General features: G+C 43.2%; 1 protein-coding gene across 2 annotated transcripts in view; it reads right to left on the bottom strand.

Annotated features, from left to right (window-relative positions):
• ARID5B (AT-rich interaction domain 5B) overlaps window positions 1–21,590 on the bottom strand; it is a 106,801-nt gene that overhangs the window by 20,688 nt on the left and 64,523 nt on the right. For both annotated transcript variants that reach the window (XM_082765473.1, XM_082765472.1), the window contains 3 exons: window positions 14,411–14,523; window positions 7,714–7,918; window positions 5,370–5,422 (listed from right to left, as the gene is read on the bottom strand). In XM_082765473.1, the coding sequence (XP_082621599.1) occupies window positions 5,370–5,422; window positions 7,714–7,918; window positions 14,411–14,523 (371 nt within the window). The remainder of the gene's footprint in view (window positions 1–5,369; window positions 5,423–7,713; window positions 7,919–14,410; window positions 14,524–21,590) is intronic.

Here is a 21,590-nt window from a genome sequence, read left to right on the forward strand (position 1 = left end):
TTACATAAATATTTGCCCAGCTTTATCCAATTCTACCTCTGCAGTGGATCAGAACTCCCTGGCAATTAGCAGTTGTGCCCTCCCACGTTTCAAGTTGACATTCCCTGAAACAATTGTTATTCTAACAAAGCCTAGGGTTGAGTTTTCCCCTGCTCTGGAAAGTTTAGGTTTTATGCTTAATAAACTTCAAAGGACTAACGTAAGTGATAAATTACAGCCTTAAACAATCTGAGCAAAACGCTGCACTGTGGAAACCTCTCAATTGTCACGTAGGGCAGCACTATTAAGCTGGATGCTCATGCTGGCAACATCCAAATTAAGGACTGCTTTCTGTCCTCACTGAAGTCACTCCCAGCCACCTTCAGTGACCATGGACTTCTCGAGGGGCCAGGAAAGGGCACTGCTTGGCAATGCTTTGCTTATGGTTATTGTTTGTACCAAGACGCCTGCCTTGGCTGCTTTGTGCTTGGTGCACAGGGGTCTTCCACTCGGGATGGGCTCAGGTGTGATCCTGGTAAGTAACATGCCCATGGCTGGGGCCCGTGAGAAGCAGAACGGCAGGTAACAGAAGGTGCAAAAATGTTCAAATGTTTTAGCTGGCTGAGCAGGGAATTTCCTGTAAACATTCAGAGGTGTCATTTTTTTTTCAAGGGCATAGAGCTACAGTGGAGTAAGACAGCTAAGACGCTGCAAAAGCTGTAACAAGTACTTCCTAAGCACTTTCACTTCACACTTTTGGTAAATTCAGCTTCAGTTTCCTGACTTCAGTTGGCCTGCTGTAGTAGACAACATGCAGAGGACGAAGTTCCTTAGCTGCTTTAACTCTCCAATTTGTTTTTCTCTACACCCACCACCCCTCATGTGCCTGGCACACTTCTACAGGTGCAGGCTCACCAATTAATCAAGACAATTGCACAGCCCAGTCTCATCTCTGAGAGCTTTTCCATTCTGATGCTGGCTTTAGATTTAAAGTGGTCTTCGGGTTTGCAGACCTCTCCCACAATTTGCTCCAGACTGCAGGTCCACAGTCCTAGACCTGGGCCCACTGGGAGCCAGGAGCTTTGAAAATCTCCGTGCTGCATTTATCCAGAGAATTTAGAGTTAAATGAGAGACTGCTCTGCCCAGCGACCTGACAGCAGATTCTGATCTCGTTCCTATAAGCACAGTATTAGGCAGTAACGGGTACTCAAAAGCAACCAAATAAAAACAATGATGTTATCTATTAAAGTAGAGGACTGTTTATACAAATGCTTTTAATGGCATCTTCTGCTTTGAGAAATTTAAGGTCTTCTGTGCTGCCAAGCTCAGCTCCCAGCTCTCTTCCTCATGAAAAGGCTTCTTGCTTGTTTCCTGCTGTAAATCTAATGGGGGATTTTCTGGTCATGGTATGTGATGTACATAAGGCTCTTCAGAACCGAGCTCTGGCTACTAGCTCTGTATGAAACAAACACAGGTAGCTTTGCATTCCACGGAGATCCCAGCTCCCGCAGGCCTGCCCAGACACAGAACTTTTGTATGCGTCAATCATTAATTTCTAAAAACCAAAGCACTTTATTGTTGCTTCCAGGAGGCAGCAGCTAAATGGGATCCTACTGACCTTCAGCGAAACTTAAGCTGCTGCACGGTGAAGGTTAAGCCCCACCTGTTTTTCTTTTTACCCTTTATCTTTGTAAGACATCTGCAGGTAGAGTCCATACAGCACCACACAGTCTTCTACAATGATGCCAAGGCATTCCTCCTGTGTTGGCTCAGAGGGAGAGATGCCACTTCATGATTTGCCAAAGACAGCTCTTAAATAATTCCTGGAAGTTTCCCATCTGTGAACATCTGCATCTTTTACTCACTTGACTTAAGGTGACTGACAAAATTCCAGGCCACGGTTGTTAAATGTCACTGCAGCTGAGCCCCCTGGAATGTGACATTTCATCCAAGGATTTGGGGACATTTTAAATCATTCATACCGTGAAGGTCTGCTATACAGAGTGCTTTCCAATGCACTCTCCTATTACTAGCAGTAAAGATGCTTATTTCATCTATCTTCGTTTAAGAGAAATGTGATCCCACCAATTCAAAATAGGCAGCTTCATCTGTTAAGGAGTTAGACCAATTTGTATGGGTTCCTATTTTTATTAAGACTGTACTGCATCCAACAAGAACTACATGGGAGTGTGGCATTACACAGTTATGGATAACAACTAAGAATTAGTAATCAAACAGATAAGAGATGAGAAATGACTCTCACAAGCAGCGTAACTGGAGAGTCCTTAAATAAAAACATGACACACAATGATGACTTGACACTACTAAATATCCTGTTCTGTACAGGTAATAGGCTCTGCCAAACCTCACTGGATGCATTCCAGTACCTGGTACGTGACAATTAAGGAAAGACAGACAGATGGTTAAGAAAGTTGTTCTCTGCCCTTCAAATCCAGTCCCCGACAGTTTTCATTCACATTTAGATCCTTAAATAGGACTGGACTCAGAGGACAGGCACTGTTCTGTGAATTTGAGCAGAAGCTGAAAAACACTGTACATAATCTTTGCTTGTTTCTCGTTTTTAAAGTCCTATAAAGGCTTCTGTACATGTACAAGGTGGACAGGGCAGGGGCTGAAATTGAAAAGTATTGTTGGCAGGGGCAGGGGCTGAAAAGCATTGTTTTGTCAAACACAAGGATGTAAAGATTGCAACTGCCTTAACTGGGGGAGTTTCTACACTTGCCTATAAAATAATTGTCCCCTGACCACTCTAAATTCTTTAACCAATCTTTAATCTGCTGCCTGGTCAGAACATGGCTGTCACACGCTGAAGCCGAATATTAAATATTCATATTAAATATAAGTATTATTTTCTTCACAACACTTCCAAGAGAAAAGGCCTGCTTCTATCTCAATGCATAAACTACAAGAAATTTTAAAAACAAGTTAAAGATGATGAAGCCCTTATAACGATTAATGGCTCGTCCAAGCCTGATGACAGGGTCCATACAGATGAATGTGTGCTGATGAGGGTAGGCTCCTGCCACCCTAAAATTGGGTAAAGCCTTTGCTCTGCACATGACTTTTCATCAACAAGAGTTCGTGTGAGTCACAGTCACAACTGGGTGTGTGAATGGTGCGATTTAATCGCTGCTGAATTACAGCGCTCACTTGAAATTTCAATACAGGACGAAGCAGACCTCTCTGAGATTCTGGAATTAAGACTGAGGTCCACGTTGTCTCAGTCACCTGGTGCCTTGCTGAAAAATGAAACCCAAATCAAACACAAAAGCCTCTCACCAATGTTCACCATAATAAAATATGTACAGACAAACACAGTTAGGCAAACTTAACGGATATAACCTGGTTATAAAATAATTTAAAAAACTGGGTGTGCACAGGTCAAAGTATTGCAACAGCTATTGGCTTAACATTCAGGGAATATGAGGCAAAGGCAGATCTATACTGAGGATGAGGCTGCTCAGAGCAGAGGATGAGGTCAGGCAGCCTCACGTTCGCTCCATGTACAACCCAAATCACATCAACATGCTCCTCCCTACTTCAGGTCTTCTGTGGAGAGAGCACAGAAACCACTCACATCCGAAAAACAGGATCAGGCCCATCGCTTCAGCCAGAGACATTCCCAAATCAAAGGTGGGCTCCCAGGTATGTCAGGCAGCTTGAACTATTATTGCCATTTTCATCGAACGAGGCAAGCGTCCCTAACCAGCAAGGAACATCTGTCGCTGAGAAAAGGACAGGAGCTCTGACACAGGAAGGACTGATGCTACTCTGTATGACACTCTCACGTGTGTGCTCCTTTCCCTCTGATCCTCACGTTGCCTCTCAGTGTCTGCTGCTCTTGGTAGTCCTGGCTCTCCGGCCTCTTGTTCACAAAGTCACTCTCCTATTCCTGCTCCTCCAGGCACAGGGGTTCACCTTCTTCACCGCCTCTAAATCCTCCTGCTTTCTCTCATTCTGGCACTAAAGCTCAGTTCTAGCCAGCAAGCCACCATTTTGGCACCCCTGCTTCTAGCCTCAGTCCCTTCAAGTAGGTCTGGAACATTGCTGCCTCCCCGAGCACTCTGAACACCTCGCTCTCCTCTCAGCTTTCTTCCTGGCCTTCTCTTTGTGCTCTGGATCAAGATCAAGATTTAGCCCTCGTTTTCGCTGTACTTTGCCACTCACAGCAATTATTGTTGGCTCACAGTTTCTGTAACAATATAGCTATGCTAGCAATCATGCATATATACCCCTGAGCACACCTACGCACACTCCTGTACATAAGCATGGTATGTGCTGATTAATGAAAGATATAGAAATAACAGAAGCCAAATCAAGCATAGATTTTTGTTGAGAACGTCAGATTCCATGTTTCACAAAATCCCAACCACACCCATGCTAATAAACCCGGGCTGTTAATTTGTAGAACAATATGCTTTATTGTATGGAAGGAAAACGGTGAGTTTTGTATTTTGGTTCAAGTAACTTTCAGTCTCTTGATAGTGCATTTCTTCTTGTCAGTTCTCTACAGCACAGATATGTCCCAGATTACTTCGTAAACAAAGCAAAAATAATTTCTTTCATCCAACTGCGGCAGGAACTGAACAACTTAATCTGATCATTGTGTGCAAAGAAAATATTTCCAATGACGACATCTTCCTATGTCAATTGGTTTTTATTACAGATGTCATCTCTATGTGCCATATTAATGCAGCTCTTTCTTCTCATTTCAAGATTTTAATCTAAGTTTGTTGCTCTAATATTTTATTGGTTCAAAATACATGCTGTAAAATCCATGGCCTTCAAATTTTCCTGTGAGCTAAAAATAAACCGCTCTTGTCAGATATGGTTAGCTGATAAAAAGTGTCAGAGACTTTTCTGAATTACTTTGATAACTTCCTGTTTATGTGGTACTGACCCTTGTCTAATAAAGATCTTTTACACTTGGAATAAGAGAAGATACTGCAGCATACTATTCCTTAATGGACAATGCTGATTACTTTTGAAAGCCTTTAATACATTTCCCATATTAGACATGAACAGATGTCAGGGATGTTGCCAAGTGAAATTTCTTTTATGCAATCTTGGCTTGTTGTACAATAATAGCCCTTTCTCAACATGGGAAAAAATTACAGACCCAACTAATTTCCTTGACAGGGAAGAGTTACATATGTTTTCCACTTGTAGCTTTTACGACAAGTTTACAATTTTGCCAAACCTGGAACTAATTGGGACTGTTTCCAAAAACGGTCCAATAAACCCACAATGTGTACAGCTAGCCTAAAATGCAGCAAATGATTGTTTGCTTTAACTTTTTTTTTTTTTTTTTCTAACAGGGAAAAGTCAGATTGCACAATTATTTCATTTAAGTTACTTAAACACTTACTGTTTCATATCCTCCCAGTTTTTGAGCAGCTTGAAACATAGTCCAAAGGTTAACTGTTAGAGGGACAATAAGTATTTAGATAAGCATTGCATTAACCAACATATTTCAAAGAAATGTAAATTAAACAGTTCTTTTTAAAAAAGCAGAAAAAAAAAGAAAGCTCACAGCCCCTGAAAAAGCTCCTGTAAAACATTTTCCAAAGAGATATTTACATAATCTGAAAAGTAAATATTAGCCCATACTATGTATATTTTTTTAATTACATATAAGAGAACACACTTAGATTCCTTAACAGGACTGGAAAAACACACTGAGACAAAGGTAATGGGCTCATTTGACTTTGCTGATAAGAAGCACAGTATAATGAGACTATAGCATGTTTCCGTAACTTTGATAATAAAAATTACTCATTGGGAAGAATGTTGCTTTTAATTATTTGTTTAATACTGATTTCATTAGCAAGCAAGCATGAGCCACACACCGGCTCCCAGAGAAAGCCTATTGATTAAACAACAATATCCAATATTTACTGCAGCTCAGATAATGGCCTCCAGAATCAATAAGCTGTTTTCTAACGGATCATGTGGAAATGAACCTGGGGGAGCCCAAATGCAAATTGCCATAATAATTATGGTATGGGTGGTCGTGCCGTGCCCATGGCTGTGGGGTGGAAGGAACAGAGGCAACTCCTTCAAAAGGCATGTTGGAAGATGCTTGTTGCTTCCTGCATAATTCCTCCCCTCTCACGTGCTTTTCACGCTGTTTTTTATTTTTTATTTTATTTTATCTGAGAGAAGAAAATGTGATGTCTCAGCTTTATGAAAAATCTACACACTGTTCCGCCAACAAGCAGTGACTCCCAACAGACACACTGCAAGCACTGCAGGCCAGACTCAGCAGTACGCTGCACAGCACAGCAGACAGGATCTCTTCCTCCACGGGGAGCGCGCTCGTTTGCAGTGTACATACTGCTTCTTCCCACTAACCTATTTATATTGGCAGTGTTTGCACAGGTCTCGCTGGACAAATACAGAGCCCTGTCCTGCAAACATTTCTGCTCTTCTCAGCATACTTACTCTTGGCATTTAAGTATTTGCTGGATCTGGCCCCTAATTTCTAATGAATGACAGGCAACTTTCAGTGAATTTCATCTAAACATTAGCAGAGAGCCCTACCTCAGATGGGGAATTTTAGAAATAAGACTTGAGCTCGTCTTTCAAGCCTCCCTATCCCCTATGCTTGAGGGAGTGCAAAATAAGATGGGGGGGGGAAGGTGAATTCTTTCCTCAACACAGAACGTTCTGAAAGCCTCATTGAACCTTGTACTGCTTCAAAGCTATCAAGAGCTTTGCCTAGGCCTTGATTTAATCTGAATCAATGCATAATGCAACGAAGCCGTTCATAGTACATTAATTTTACTTCCATTTCAAGCAGCCAGTTTTCAGACAAACACTGTAATCATTCGGAGTTATATAAGTTTATAATGGCTGCTGGAGGCCTGTTGCAATCAGTGCCAATTGCTATTAGGTATGTAAATTGTTATGTAAAACATACAGGTTTGACATTCTTCATCAAAATAACACATGGTTTTAATCTGGGAGATAAATTAGAGTAAATAATATTTCAATCCATGGAGTCCTCCCTCTAAGGAAATAAAGTATCATTCGGCCTATAGATAAGAAGAAAAAATACCCCCATTTACAGCTTTTGTTGGAAACTGAAAGATCTACATTGTACTGCAATATTTATGTGAAATTTAGTTACAACTGTATCTTCTCCACCTACAATTGCTTTACAGATTGTGGCACTACAAACTGTACATGCCAAAGCAATTTTAAACATTGTATTCTGTATTAAACAGATACAGTCTGGTTTTATATTCTCCAAAGTCAGTAATTTATTAACTATAAACACATTTTTGGGCTTAAAAATCTGATCCCTTTTGTGCCTTTCTTGACCACCTTTAAATGTCTTCCTTTAATATTTGTCCTTTCATAAAGAACATCTGGGCACAATAAACATACGTCATATTATTAACTCAGAAGAAAGGCATTACAGACGCTGCAGATTTACAAAACAGAAAACTACAGAGTTTTCAACATGCCTATTTCTAGTCATAATCAGCGGATTTAAACCTATAAATATCCAGCAGCAACTACCCCAGAAGGAAGAGATGCAAATCTGGGCATAAGACAGCAAAATGCCTGGACTGGAAAATGTGTAGATATAAACATGGTCCCCCCATCCGTAAGGATTTAAAATAGGCTCCGTGTGCAAATGCTTTCTCCAGAGAAGCCAAACCGTTCTAAAATGTCAACAAGAAATTGAGAAAAAGGATACTTACTCTGCTTAAAACCTAAATAAGGTATTCGTTCAATTGGTGTTTTCCTTTCTTTCATATATTTATAAAGTGCCACAAGGAAAGCCTGCTCATCAGCTCTGCATTCTTCACCTACGGCAATCTTTGATTTATCCTCACTTGAGCCTTTTTTACAGTTGCTGTTGTTACTCTTGGGTTTGGGCAAAGCTGACTTAGCCTCACATTTTACCTGGGAAAAAAAAAAAGAAAAAAAAAGAAAAAAAAAGAAAAAAAAAGTTGTAATATCAGATCTGGGTAACCTTTAATTTTCACTTAATGAATAAATACCCTCTCCTAGCAGAATGGATTGTTGAAAAAACGAAGGCCAAACCATGCAACTGTGTTTGAGGGGAAACAAAGGAAGCTATTTATAGAGCTAAATGTCTTGTTCTGAATCTTAGTCACAACATTTTTAAATAGCCACATCTTTAAATCATTATAACCCATTGGTAATGCTCTCCAGATCTGCATTTTTATGACTATACATTGCTATGTCACAGACAGCTCCCATCTCTCACATACACTTGCTATTAGCAAGTCTAATAATAACCTTCGTTCCAGGACTGACACTGAGCATTGTCAACTCTCGGAGACAACCCTTGGAGCTGAGGGTGCTCAGCCCCTTCCAGGAATGCTCAGCAGCCAGCTTGGAAAAGACACATTTTTCTCTCCCTTGGCCCACCAAAATAGATGCAGACCTTGGCAAGCCTTACCCAGGCAGACCCCTCAGCACACACGAGTGGAGGTTCTGCCGTAGCACACACCAAAGCCTAGTGGGTCTGAGCATCTGCTTAAAGTTAAGCACAGCCCTAGGTATTTAGCAGACGGAAGAGGCTGGTAACAGGAGCCTTTCCTGGTAGGCACCAGCAGCCCCAACGCATGTGAGTCCCAAAGCTCTGCGTCTCCCACTGGCCTCCCCGGCTGGCTGACGTGTGCCAGTCAGGAAGCCAACAAATTGGAACCACTTTACTTCTCATCAGTATTCAAACACGGGAACAAACATCCAGCGAGACTGGCTTAATCCTGCAGTCCTCCTGGAGATAATCCTCTCATTGAATCGAGTGAGTTACAGTTTGAGCACTCCCATAATTTGTGTGTACCGAAAACAAAAGAGCAGAACCTTGCAAACTGATGTTTACAAGCACTCCATGTCCAGGATGGGATCGATCCGTTTCCAGTGAAATCCTGGAATTCATCTACTGGCAGGTAGTGGAGATGGTTACAGGCTGCGTTGTGGATTTGCACTTTCCCTTCGCTGCTTGCAAGCGCTGTGAGGAGCCTTCTGGCAGCTCCACATCCAAACCCAGAGGTGTCCCTGGGGCTCTAGGAGCAAGCAGGGAGACCGTAAGGGCAGTACCTGGCATCCCGGGAGGGCAGCAGTGTATCTCGCTCAACAGGAAGACAGGGGCTCTTGGCCAAGTCAACCACCAACTCCTTCGTCCTCCCCACTTCTATACCAGTTGCTTTGTGGGTACTTGACTTTTTTTTAGGTAAGTGCTATGACGAGCATTATGTAAATGCTGTAAACAAACACCAAACATACCACTGGAAAGTCTTTGTTATGCTTATCTCGATAAAGCTACCCTGTGTTCAGGCTCAGGGAAAGCAAAATCTTTTCTTTTATACTTCCCCAAGGTGTTAATTTTGCAAAGCGCACTGCTTTAGGGTTAGCCGTCTCCATAGTTTTCCACAGACATTGGACAAGGCAATGCTGGAGGGGAGATGTGGCCACAATTTTCCAAGATACTTGATGCTGCTTAAAAACTCCCCGTTGGACACCGCAGGGTACGGGCTTGTTCCTCCCAGGAAATGCAGCAGGGACTGGAAAATGGACTTCTTGCAGGGTTTTTCTTGATCACTTACTCCCGAAGAACGCTTCCTGTATTGCTCAATATTCTCTGCTTGCACGTTACAAAGAGATATTGTCTTCCTATGGCACAAGACACCACGCTTTGCCTTTCGGTAATAGATACGCTCGCTGATTGAACTTCTGTAAAGATCCTGGGTTTCATCCAAAACCCAATGAAGTTAATAGGAATTTTTTCCTAGTAAATGAACTTTGGATTTCCTCACTCCACTTTTCAGTTCAGAACTGTAATCCCTTGACTTTTTTACTTTGGCTCCTTGCAAAATTGCTTAACAGCTTCCACTTGTAAAGTTTGGATTATATTGTCATAATTTTCAGTGCATTACCAAAGACTGGGTTAGCACTCCCAGTATAAACCCATAATTTCATTAAATACAGGATTTTTAATTTGAGCTGCAAATGTGTTGCAAGGTAAAATTTGGAATAAATTCAGTGGACCTGGGAACAATTTTTTAATTGTGAAGCCCACTGGCTTGGCAGGGCCAATCTGTCTATTTATCTATCTCCACCTTCTGAGTGTTTTCTTTTTTTCCTTTTTTTTTGAACTGGGCAATTCAACTATGCTCGCAAAGGCAGCCTGGGCACGAATGCTAAATCAAATCAAAGCTCACTTCTCTGAAAGCAAACTAATGGTAAGGGATGTTACTCCTAAGGAGACAAAAGGAAACAAAGAAAGTAATGTATAAAAAAAGCCACTGGGAGTGAGAAATCCCCGTGTTACACATAATGTCCTTCTCTACAGCGTACAGAGAAGAGAGGTCAAAGCGCCTGTGGATCTCAAAGGTGCCAAAATGCAAAGAAAGGCCTCCAAGTAGTGTCAGGTTCAATGAAGCTTTGATGAAGGCTGCAATGCTTCATCCACAAATGTTCGAGGCACAAGCCTCGTTTCTGGAACTTCCCCTGCATGCGACAGGAGACATGAATGAACGCCGTGCCCAGTGATTAATGACAACCCAAAGGGCCAAATGCCATTCTGGATAACACCAGTGTAAAGCCAGCACAAATGCACTGGAGTCAGTGAGAGCTGCGCCAGATTTGCACCAGGGAACAGAGACCGACCTTCTCCCTTTGAAACTGTGCTTTGAGCACAGTTTCCAGTCTTCCTAGAAGGCAAAGACCTGGACGAAGGCCCCAAACGCAGAGTTTTGCTTGGCTCTGCTCTCTTCTCTGGTCTTCTCAGAAAGCAGAAACGACTCCGTTAGAAAGGGAGAGCTCAATTTCCACTGGAGATAGAGCTCTTGCACTGTAGCTTCGGTGTGAGTAACACATCCAAAATGAAACCGAGGGCTAATGCCCCAACAGGCACAGAGCTGCAGCGTGGAGAGGCTGGCTGTGTGCTGAGACGGGCTTTGGGAACATCTGAGCACATCTTTCTGCTTGTTCCACCACGAGGGCATGATCCGTGGTCAAACGCCCGGTGAGCATCCCGGCTACGCCCGTGTGCTTGTTTTCTCCTGCCAGAGGTCACACACGCAGCAGACCACTACAGAGTTGTATTTTAGAGTTTCAATCAGATAATGTCTGAGGCTCTCAGAATAAATCTTCAGGTCTGAGAGCGTGCCAGGCCACCTGTGGCCACAGAAAAAGCAAATCCTGGCAACTTTTAAACTAATTTCCCAGATCTTGCCAAATAAATGAAGTGAGAGATTTACTTTAGCATTTACACTAGGAGATGTAATGAGTAGATTCATTTGGGGACAATCTCCATGTTTAACAAGTTAATCCTTTCAGCTCTTCGAAACGGTCCTATCAGCCAGTTGTGGAAAGCCTTGCAGTGCTCTTTTACACGCCTTGAATGGGAACGCTCTTCGGGCGCATGAAGTGAGAAGAGTTTGCAGGTACAGCGAGGGTTTTGCTGGAGCCTACAAGCCACAGAAGCCTGTCCAGCGGTGCTGACATGTGAGGTGTGAAAGGCTCCAGGCTCCTGGGAATGCCGGAGAGAAGAGTTTGACATCGGCCTCGCCAGCAGAGCTGATCCTGCCTGGGCTGATGGCCCAGCCTGGGAGGGATCTCTCCCGGGAGGTAAAAAAAAAAGGAGACAGCAACCAGCAACGAGACCGAAAGCAAGAAGTGGTACACGCACGAGCCACTTCCCCTGGCAGCAGCCGCAGGGCCAGGACCGCACTGTCTGTCCCGCTACGGCTCTGCTCTAACAAGCCACACGTGTTGGACCCGGCTCAGGACTCCTCCTACCGAACCAAAGGCTCTTCTGCATCAAGTAACAGTAAAAGCCCACGAAACGATCTGCTCGTGGCTCAAGGTAAACATGCCTAACGAAAACTAAATTGTAAGAATGTACAAAGCTTTCTAGTCATTGGCAGCTGAGCACACAAATGCAGCAAGTCATTATAACCATGTGGTTTGTGTTGGTCTTGACAGGCTCAAAACCGCAGTCTTCAGAATGCCACTTCTGCCATTTCCCTGCCCAAACCCTACAGCCACCGCGTCTCCATCACGGCCTTCTCCCCACCACCCCAGAAATTAGGCTGCTGTCAGACACTGGGTGCCACGAGCTGAGGATCAAAGCAGCACAACTTCTGGTTGAAAGGGATTTTAGCTGGAGCAGGAACACGGCCAAGACCATTGCCAAAACATTTCAGTGTCTGACACAAGTGGATTTGTCCCATTTAATCTAGCAGTTCTCAGCTCTTGCTTTTCATGAACCTATTGCCAGCATTCGTCAGAGGTAGAGCAAGGACAGAGGAGAAAAACTGGTGGTGAAGCCCAACACGAAGCCTAAGCTGATGACCTAACACCCCAGCTATTCCCCAAAATGAGGAGCCTGTAGGTGGGTCTCCTCTCCCCCCAGCCAAACACACTCCCCCTGAAACCTGTTGGCAGGGTCTCCATAAAGTGCAATAAAGCTGCTTTGGAGGGTCTCTGATTCACTGCCCCCCTCTTATTAAAGTGTATCTGTGGCTCTGAGACACAGATTGATGCAAAGAGCCACAGAGAAGTCGGTGTGACTACATGCAAGGACATTATATCACGAGCACGTCTATTATTTATAATGAAATTAAGCTGGCCAAGATAATTAATGCTATTAATATCTGCACAATGATGAGCACAGTATGACTAGATAAATAGGCAGAATTACTTCTTATCTGAAATATCCTCCCATTTGACTAGTAGGGTGAACCCAAATATAAACAGAGAGGATAAACAATTTGGTATGAAGTGCGACTGTTGGTTTTAATTACCTAATACCTATACGTCGGGTGCTAAAGAGGCAGAACTGCTCATGCCACAGGCCAGGGTGCTTTGGCAACACAGCCCCTGCTGCATTTTCCTAGTAATATTTTAACATTAGAAATGGCTGGGGGGCAGGGGAATTGAGGCAAATTGAGACATTTTCACACCGCAGCTTTTGCACATTCCTCCACTGAGCAAAAACATTCAGGCAAACTCTATAGCATCTGGCAGGACCCCGCAACTCAACACACCAGGCTCCATCGCCTTTTACCACGCCTGTCTAATACGATAGTACAGCCTCCAGCCGAGCACAATAGGGCACAAAGAGAAGAGAAACAGTGACTTCAGGGCAGAGCTTCATCATGAACTTCAGCCTCTTTTATCGTCATCAACAGAAGGCACAATTTTAACTGAACTCCTAGGGAGGAGGAGGAGGTGGAATTTAATTTGCCTTCCTATGAGAAACCCAGAGCAGAACACTTCCACTTGACCTCTTTAACCTCCTAATCTCCCAGGACATTCACTGCCTATAACAATACGAACGTAAATGGATCTATAGATTCACTGTATTTCCTTAGGAGATGGTCACAACAATGGAAGCATTTTCCAGATACACATCCATCTAATTTAGTGAAACAATGGACTTAGGAGGAGTTGGCCTAAACATTCAGTCTATGCAAACACGTTTAGCAAGGGCTAGAAAGTATCACAGTGACAAAGTTCTGTCATAGATAAAAATCTACAAGTACTGCTCTAAGTAATTTTCCATCTTTGCATCTTACAGTTTCAAATTAAATCATCTTGAAAGAAGACATTTGCGCTATTTTTTTTTTTAAGAGAAAATCAAATTCTTATTTAAAACCACACAAACAACTGAGAAAATAGGATGTAAATTACACTATAGAAGCTCATTTTTTTAACTAGCTTTAAGGAAAAGACACAAACCCCCAAATACCTAAGAGATAAGCCTATAAACACAAACCAACGATCCAATTTTTACCAGCAGTATAGGCTAAGCACTGCAGTAAATACAGAAGGCTCCGTACACTGAACCTTGGAATGAATACGCAGCTCAGCACCAAGTATTAAAGAAACAGTCTTTTTCTTTTTTCTTTTGTTAAACGTTTGTACTGCCCCCCCCCCCCCCCCTTTTTTTTTTAAGTCAAGATCGTAACATCAGGGTAATCTCATTTGTATGTGCTTCTTAGAAACCATTATTTAAGCAGCTCTTGTTTCATACTCTGTTTATCTTCAAACTTATATTTAGAAGTGCATTGTAACAGGGTGAGCTGCTCCCTGGTTTATTTTTAATTTGAAGATACTGTCACAAACTATGTTTGTGTGTCACAGAATGTGAAAACTAACAGTGGTGCCAAGAAAGCTTAAGCACTACCAGTTACCAACACACTGATAGCATTAGGTTGTTAGGCGATTATAGTTACTGGTAACTTTGAACACAGACATGATTTAACGTGAAGAATAAAACTGTTGTAAAAAAATTACATTTATCTCCCCAAGAAAATAAGTTACATTCTAAATTCAAAACAGCGTTCTGGGAAACAAAGGCAAGGCTGTATCTAAAAAAGGAGAATGTACTGAAAAGAATATTATTAAGTGATTTACCTTGGCAACAGCTTTGCTTTCAGAATTATTGTTGGAATCCTTAATGCCATTTAATGAATCTCTTCTTTGTGGGCAAGGCTTCTTTTTGCGTGGTCTGCCTTTAAGATTTGGCGCTGAAAATTAATGGAGAACAATTTGAGTACATTGTCTTATACTGGATTCTTAACAGCTGAAAGCATAATAAATAATTCCACTACAATCAGTCACAGAAACGTACACATCTGTCTACAGTAAATGCTTATTACGAGATTCCCGTCCTCCATGGGTTACATCTTGACACACTATACGTTTCTATATCATATTCCCCAAGGCTAATCTATTCTACTTTCACGTAACTAATTAATACAAAGTCAAACACTGGTCTCTGAAGGACTGGGAGAGAGAGCACGAATATTTCTCCATGGTACAAAAAAGAAGAAAATAGAATATTAATAGGTAACTTTGCATTAATCAGCCTGCTGCATTTATTATTTTCAATCTTCAACTAAGAGGACTAACTACTATTTCCAACTTTGGGAAACATCTGTTTTTGGAAATGTTCTGAAATATTGAAATTCCTTACAGCTCCAAGAAATGTTTATATACCCTGTCACTCTTGTCAAAGTTCTTCTAAAAAAGTTTTTCTTTTTTTTTTTTAAATTACCCCTGAGTCCTGAAATGGATCAAAAAACATAACAACTAGCTCTAGAAGTTGACAAGTACTGAAATAAGTGATTGATTGTTTCATAAGGGTTACATACCACACGTATAAATTAACATGAATCACTTTCAGTTTTGTCCAATTTTTAAGATAAAACAGCTCTGAAATAACAGTGACTAAATCCTGGCCATGCTGAGCCACACTACGAATGGGATATGGATCATCATAAAAAAATATCAGATTCATCTTTCAATCACGATATTACAATAGAAATCATGACCACATATAGAAATAAGAGATGAAGCAGATGTTTCTTCATTATTAAGTGTCCTGCCTGCTTTCAGATTTCAAAATAAGCCTCCGACTACTATGGCAACATTTAAAGTGATAAACAATCATTAACTAATGACTGTACTGAAGAAGATAATTTCCTTTAAACCTTTAATTTCTAGGTAACCATTGTTTTCATTACTTAAAGGGATGATTAGAACAATGTCAGAAATCTAAACACCACAAACCTCTTGAGTGCCTTCTAATTGTTTCTAATCTTACATTTGTCACACAGTAAGCCAGTGGTTTCAGGACATTTTACATTTTAATTAGTTTGCCAACACAATAAAGGGTGCTAATTTGATTTTCTAGTTTGAATAACAGTGTCATATGTGGTCTGCTCTGACAAAAATAGAAGTCTTGGGTTTAAAACCAAAAAGTCCAGAAGACTCACCCTTTCTTCCCCTAGCACTGACACAGAGTAAATATATGTACGTGTACGTCTGCGAGTCCCTATTTGTGTATGTATAAAAATATGTTTATCTCCCTACAGAAATATCTCCATCTATCTCCAGCCAAGCTCATTCTGCTTATTGAAAAGTACTGCAGAAAGCAATTTTGAAATTGTCATGTGAGGCTAGCATGCAAAATCAAACAAAGAGATAAAGAAATTATTACCCATTCCAGCCGACAAACATCTGCCTGATTCCTATCTGTACTCGTGAATGCTCCAGCATGCGACTGCACCCCACGCAGTGGGGAGCCTCGGTGTGCCATGAGTGTCACTGACACCGGCCACCACCAGCGGGCGAGCGCCTCTGGGGGCTGGGGCAGGCACCGAGGGCTCGAGGCCCAGGTCGCTGTCCCCACCACTGACACCGTGCTGGGGCTGGCTGCTCTCACACGGCCCACACATGAGCTGTGAGGCCTTGCCGACGGCCGGTCCCAGCGCTTGTACCTTGCTTGGAAGGGCACTCGAATAATGGCAGTGGTTCCTCCATGTGCTGCGCCCCGGCGCACACGTGGAAACGTTGCCCAGCCTTTGAATGGGTCCCTGACATGGCCCAACTGGCAGTGGGAGAGGGGTTCAACGTGGACCAAATATGCTTGGATGTGAATTATTCTTCTTTATTTTTATTTATTTCTTTATTTTTAAAGCAAATAAAGTAGTTCAAGGCTCAATGTTTTCCAAACATACTTGTTATCCTGAGTTTTGGCACTGTACTTTGTATCGCACTATAAAGCACTCCTAATGTTTTGCTAAAAGCCTTAAAAGCAAAAAGGCATTTGTTACTGAATTCCAGGTATATCGAGCTTGCATACAAACACTGTTTGCGTTGGAGCCCTCGACGGCAGACCTGGCACGAGACCATGACCACGGCGAGGTTTTGCGCTGCCCCAGTTGCCGAGGTGCTGCGGCAGGGAGCGCCTGCAGCACCGCGCGCACAATTAACGGAAAAGCAGCCACTGGAGATAATACCAAGAGAGAAGGCCCTTGCCTCTAATATCTGCTCTGTAAAAGAAAACCTTTGAAATAGCTCCAGTTGCACTTGAAACAATTCCATTAACATTTGCTCCCTAAATCATTATAAATAAATGCATTATTCGAAGATTATTTATATTTCAGTTAGATCCATTTTGTTCTCTTGAGCAAGAAAATATGACAGGGACTGAACAAATAATTTACAACAAGGCACATGGTTGTTTTTTCTTTTTTTGTTTCATTTATGACATATTCATGAGCACACTGCAGATTTCTTGAGTTTCTTACTCATAATTATTTTAAAGCAATTTTGTGAACATGTTGTGGCTTAATCTCAGTCAGCTTTCCTGATAACGCTGGATGCTGAATACGGACTGGATAGTAAAGGGAATATCCTTTGTTTTTTTTTTTTTTTTCTGCTTTCTGTTTGGAGAGGGACTTATGGCATCAATACCTGAGAATATCTGAAACAATTCAATTTCTTTACATGTTCGCGCATATGGCTTTCAAATTCATTTCCTGAAAGCATTTGTGCCAGTGAGAACTGGTAACTTGTCTGTTCCCAGAAGGTGAGAATTAAAGCAAAGTGAATTAAAGTAAAAAAAATTGAATAAATAAGTGCAGAAAAACATTTGCATTTATTTGCCACCTCTTCAGGCAAAGTGCCTTGAACAGGCACACGAGAGGGATGATACACTACCAGTGCAAGTAACAGCCTGCTCTTCCTCGACGTTTGACGGTCACTTTTGCCAATTTGTGTCTTTTTTCCTTTCTTTGTGCTTCCTGATGTTTCTCAAAGAGGGGAAAACTGGATTACTGAAACGTCCACCAGAACCCTTGTGCTGCTGGTAAGTGTTTATGCCTCTACATAGAGCATGACTCCAAGGATCCTTGCTGACTCGAGGACCTTCTTCCCACGTTGCCAGTCAACGCAAACGGCAGGTTCACTCAGCAAACGGCAACGCACATGAAATTATCTTCCTTACAACATCTCTTCACCTGCTGAGGAGCTGAGGGACTGCTTCAGCTGTCCCCGGCCGCCAGTTTCGTATCAGCACGCTGCTTCGTTTCCCTGCGCAGTGGATCAGGCTGGTGCCACTTAAGCCTGCTCCTTGGAGCCCACCAGCCGGCTGGCCCCACAGTGAAACCACCACCAGCACCTGCAGCACTGCCTGCTTCTTGCAGAGGGAGCTGGGGCCGTGCAGTGGGTTTTTACATGGAATCAAGCAAGAATGCAAGGTGAATGAAGACCTAATCCAACCGCAAGTGTTTCTAACAGTAAAGAACAAAAGGGGTGATTATTAACTAGGATGCTTGCGGTGTGGACTTTGTTTTCAGCTAACCACTGCTCAGTAAAAGTCTTGTGCTTCTGATTAAGCGAAAGTGTGTGAAACGTGTATGTCACCAGTATCAACAGTTACACAAGCCACGATGACAACCGTATCTTAACAACTCTTCCCATTCTGGAATACGTCCTATTGCCATCTCAGCTGTGAATTCCCAGGGAAAAGAAAATTATTTAAAGGGCCCTGCCCAGAGACAGGAATGTTGCTTCCTCTTCCTTGTCTGATAGGGTCCTTGGATGTTGTCTGTACACAGGTAGCCACCACAGGTCACACAAACCCCTGCCTGCAGTCAGGTTAACTTGTGACTGAGCGGGATGCAGAGGCTGGGCAGGCAAAGAGAGAAGAGGGAAGAGCTTATGGCTGTGCCAGTGGAGAGGGAGAGAAGAGGATGATGGCTCCGGATGATGGCGTCACAGGAGCCTGGAGGCTCTGGGTTCAAATCGCTCTCCTCCGATGCCTGCCTGGGTGACATCCAGCCACATGCATGTGGAGCGAGCCTCTCAGGTACCCAGGTAAGCTGCAAGGAGGAGGCAGTCAAACCCTCCTACCTGTATTGTATTGTTTCTTCCCCTACACATGGGCTTCCTGGAACGAGAGGATGAGGAGGACTAATAGCCAGATAGAAAAAGCCAAGAGTAAGGGAAACAACTTTTTCGGGCTACAGCTGTGCTGAGCTCCTTCCAAATGCCCGCTGAGACTGAGCAGAATCTCCTTTTCTGCCCACATGTGAGCAAAAGTAAGAGCACACAGCCCTGCTCTTCACAGGACAGGAGTGAAAGGAAAGCTGGGGTCTGTAAGCTGCCACCTTCTCCTCTGTGCCAAATCCTCACTCTCACACATACGCCTGCCTTTAAAAGAAAAAAGTTTTGTACCTGATGTAATATAACTGTAGTAGTTCCTTGCCTCCTCCTCCCCAAACGGTGATTAAACTCTGCAGTACCAAAACACCAGCCACATCCCACATGTTTTTCTTACAAACTGACACACCTGATAGGTTAAATGCAAACCCCGTGTTATGCACAGCACAGAGAATTAAATTACCTGTAGATGTAGACTGGCAAACCTGTGCTGACCTAAATTTACCCCAGGAAGATGCTGACCCAGCGATCTGGAAGCCCAAAGCTTGTTCTTGAGAGCTGCCTGCTGAGCACCAGAACCAGAAAGTGAGTGCAGGGAGACAGCTCCAGTGCTGCCCCACTCCAAAGCTCTGCAGTGTTGTGGCCACTGCTCTTCTGCCACGATGGCCTCCAGCTCCCCAGCCTTTAGACATCCTGCCTGCTCAGCAGGACGGGGGAAACAGGAGCATTTCCAAGGCTCCCTGACAAGTTCAACTCCCAGCTCTGGGCTAAACACAGAGATGCCAAGTTCCAGGCAGGCAAAGAATGAGATCCATGGGAGATGCCCACATCAGCCATGATTAAACACCACATATGGTGGAAGAGTGCATGCAGAGCACCACCAGAAGACAGTAAATCCATTAGGCTTTTTTAATACCTGCATCCCCAGGAAGCAGAAAAGATAGGTGGAGATATCATCTTCCCTGTTATCAAGCCAGCCTTACCTGAGCCGTGTCCATCCTGAGAATGCGAAGTGTTATGTATGCATGGACACCCCGGGGTGCACAAACAAGTCAAGTGACAACGACCACGGTTTTGGGGTAACCTGGCAGGTCAGTCACAATGGAACCATATCTATGTGTATTTTTAGGGAGTCTGATTATCATTGGAAGTCCATTGAGTTCACTTGTTCTCATAACACTGTTCTCTAGATGCACATGCTTTGATGTTAGAGATGTGTTGTTATAGGGAGGGTGTTAAAAAAAACAGTGGCCTTCACACAGCTGAGGTCAAGCTATGTTGGCACTTTGTCAAAATCAGTGGTGTAGCCAAGAGGTTTTAATGAGCCTGGAATGCATTACCTCATTTGTCATACCTGGATCACTTACTCATGCCGAGTCCAAAATAACCTTGGACCTTGTTGGCTGCTCAGCAAACCATGTAAGTAAACAGCCCTGTACTCATGCCTAAAACATGTACCTTTTCCTTGCTCATTCCACATTACTTACTCCAGAGAACATCTAAGCAACCATAACGTCTGAGATCAAAGTTCTCACCTTTTCCAGGCCTCTCTGACCTGCCTAAGTAATTCCAGATACAACTTTTGTTCTTGTTTGCTGGTACTCCAGTTTCTCAGAAACATTTCAAAAACAGGAGAAAAAGAGACAGGAGTAGGTAAGAAAGGCCATCACTGTATTTTGCTGAGGCGTTTACCGGGATAGCTGCTCAGCACTGCTAATGGTCATACAACTTAACTGCAGCCAGAATCTGCTTGGCAGTGTGGTTTTGTGACCAGTTTTCTCTCCCATGGAAAGATGAAGAGGAGTAAAAGTACTTTTGCCAACTACAAAAGTGTGACAATACAAAAAAAGCCCAAGCTTGTAGAACTGTCCAGGGTCACCAGTATAGAAGGTCCAGGGGAAGATATGGGTCTACACCTAGGGTGGGCCTATACAGCCAGATCAGCCCTAAGCATGAGGGAGGTAATCACAAAGCTGGAATTAGGGTGGCGCACTGGAGGGTGCGAGGAGAAGTTAATGAACAGAGACACGCTGGGGTGCTGGTTACACAAGAGGATTGTGCTCCCAAGAGACAAGCTGCAGCACACCTGCTGAATGCATCAACAGCCTCTCCTCTCCTTCTGTGAGGTGTCAGACACCCCAGAGAACACCTCCTTGGAGAATCCCTTTGCACTGTGCCAGTCCTTATATTTTTCAGCTTTCTCTCCCTCACACACACACACATTGCAGTACCAGTATGCTTGGCCCTCAGCTGCAGACACACAGCAGACTAGGAGACTCTCTCTCTTAGGCAGGTGGAAGCAGCAGGACGTGTCAGATCACAGAGCTCCTCATAAGCCAGGTACCCAACAAAAGCTGGAGGTGGCAGAGGAGGTGCCTGGCCATCAAAGTCACGGTGAGAAGCACAGTCCCAGGTCTCCAGATCATCCACGAACCAACCATCCCTGCTGGCAGGTGGCAAATAGCTGGTTGCTGAGGACATCCCTAGAGCAGCCTGGCAAAAGTTAGCTCTTGGCTGAAAAACATGCTTACATGTTGCACCTTTTAAAATGTAATGAATAGAAAGTTAACAGTTTTAATGGTTTTAACACTTACCCCTCTAGGGGGCTTCTGGCATTCTGCAATATCTGAAAGTTCAGACGAGCATATTGCTAGCTTTAAGTACAGTCTCAATAACTGTCCAAAGGTTAGTTAATCTTGCATCCTGTTCTGGAGTCTCAGCTGCTTCCTTAATTTCCTCGTCTCCTCTGTCTCTTTGTTTCCTTCACCTCATTCTCCTTTCTGAATCCCAAGTTCAGGATCTTGTCTTTCATTTGTTGTCTTTTCACCCCTCAAAGTTTATTTAAAAGCTGCTGCCTCCTGGA

This window comes from Aythya marila (genome assembly GCF_965140915.1).
Source record: "Aythya marila genome assembly, chromosome: 7".
NCBI classification, from domain to species: Eukaryota; Metazoa; Chordata; class Aves; order Anseriformes; family Anatidae; genus Aythya; species Aythya marila.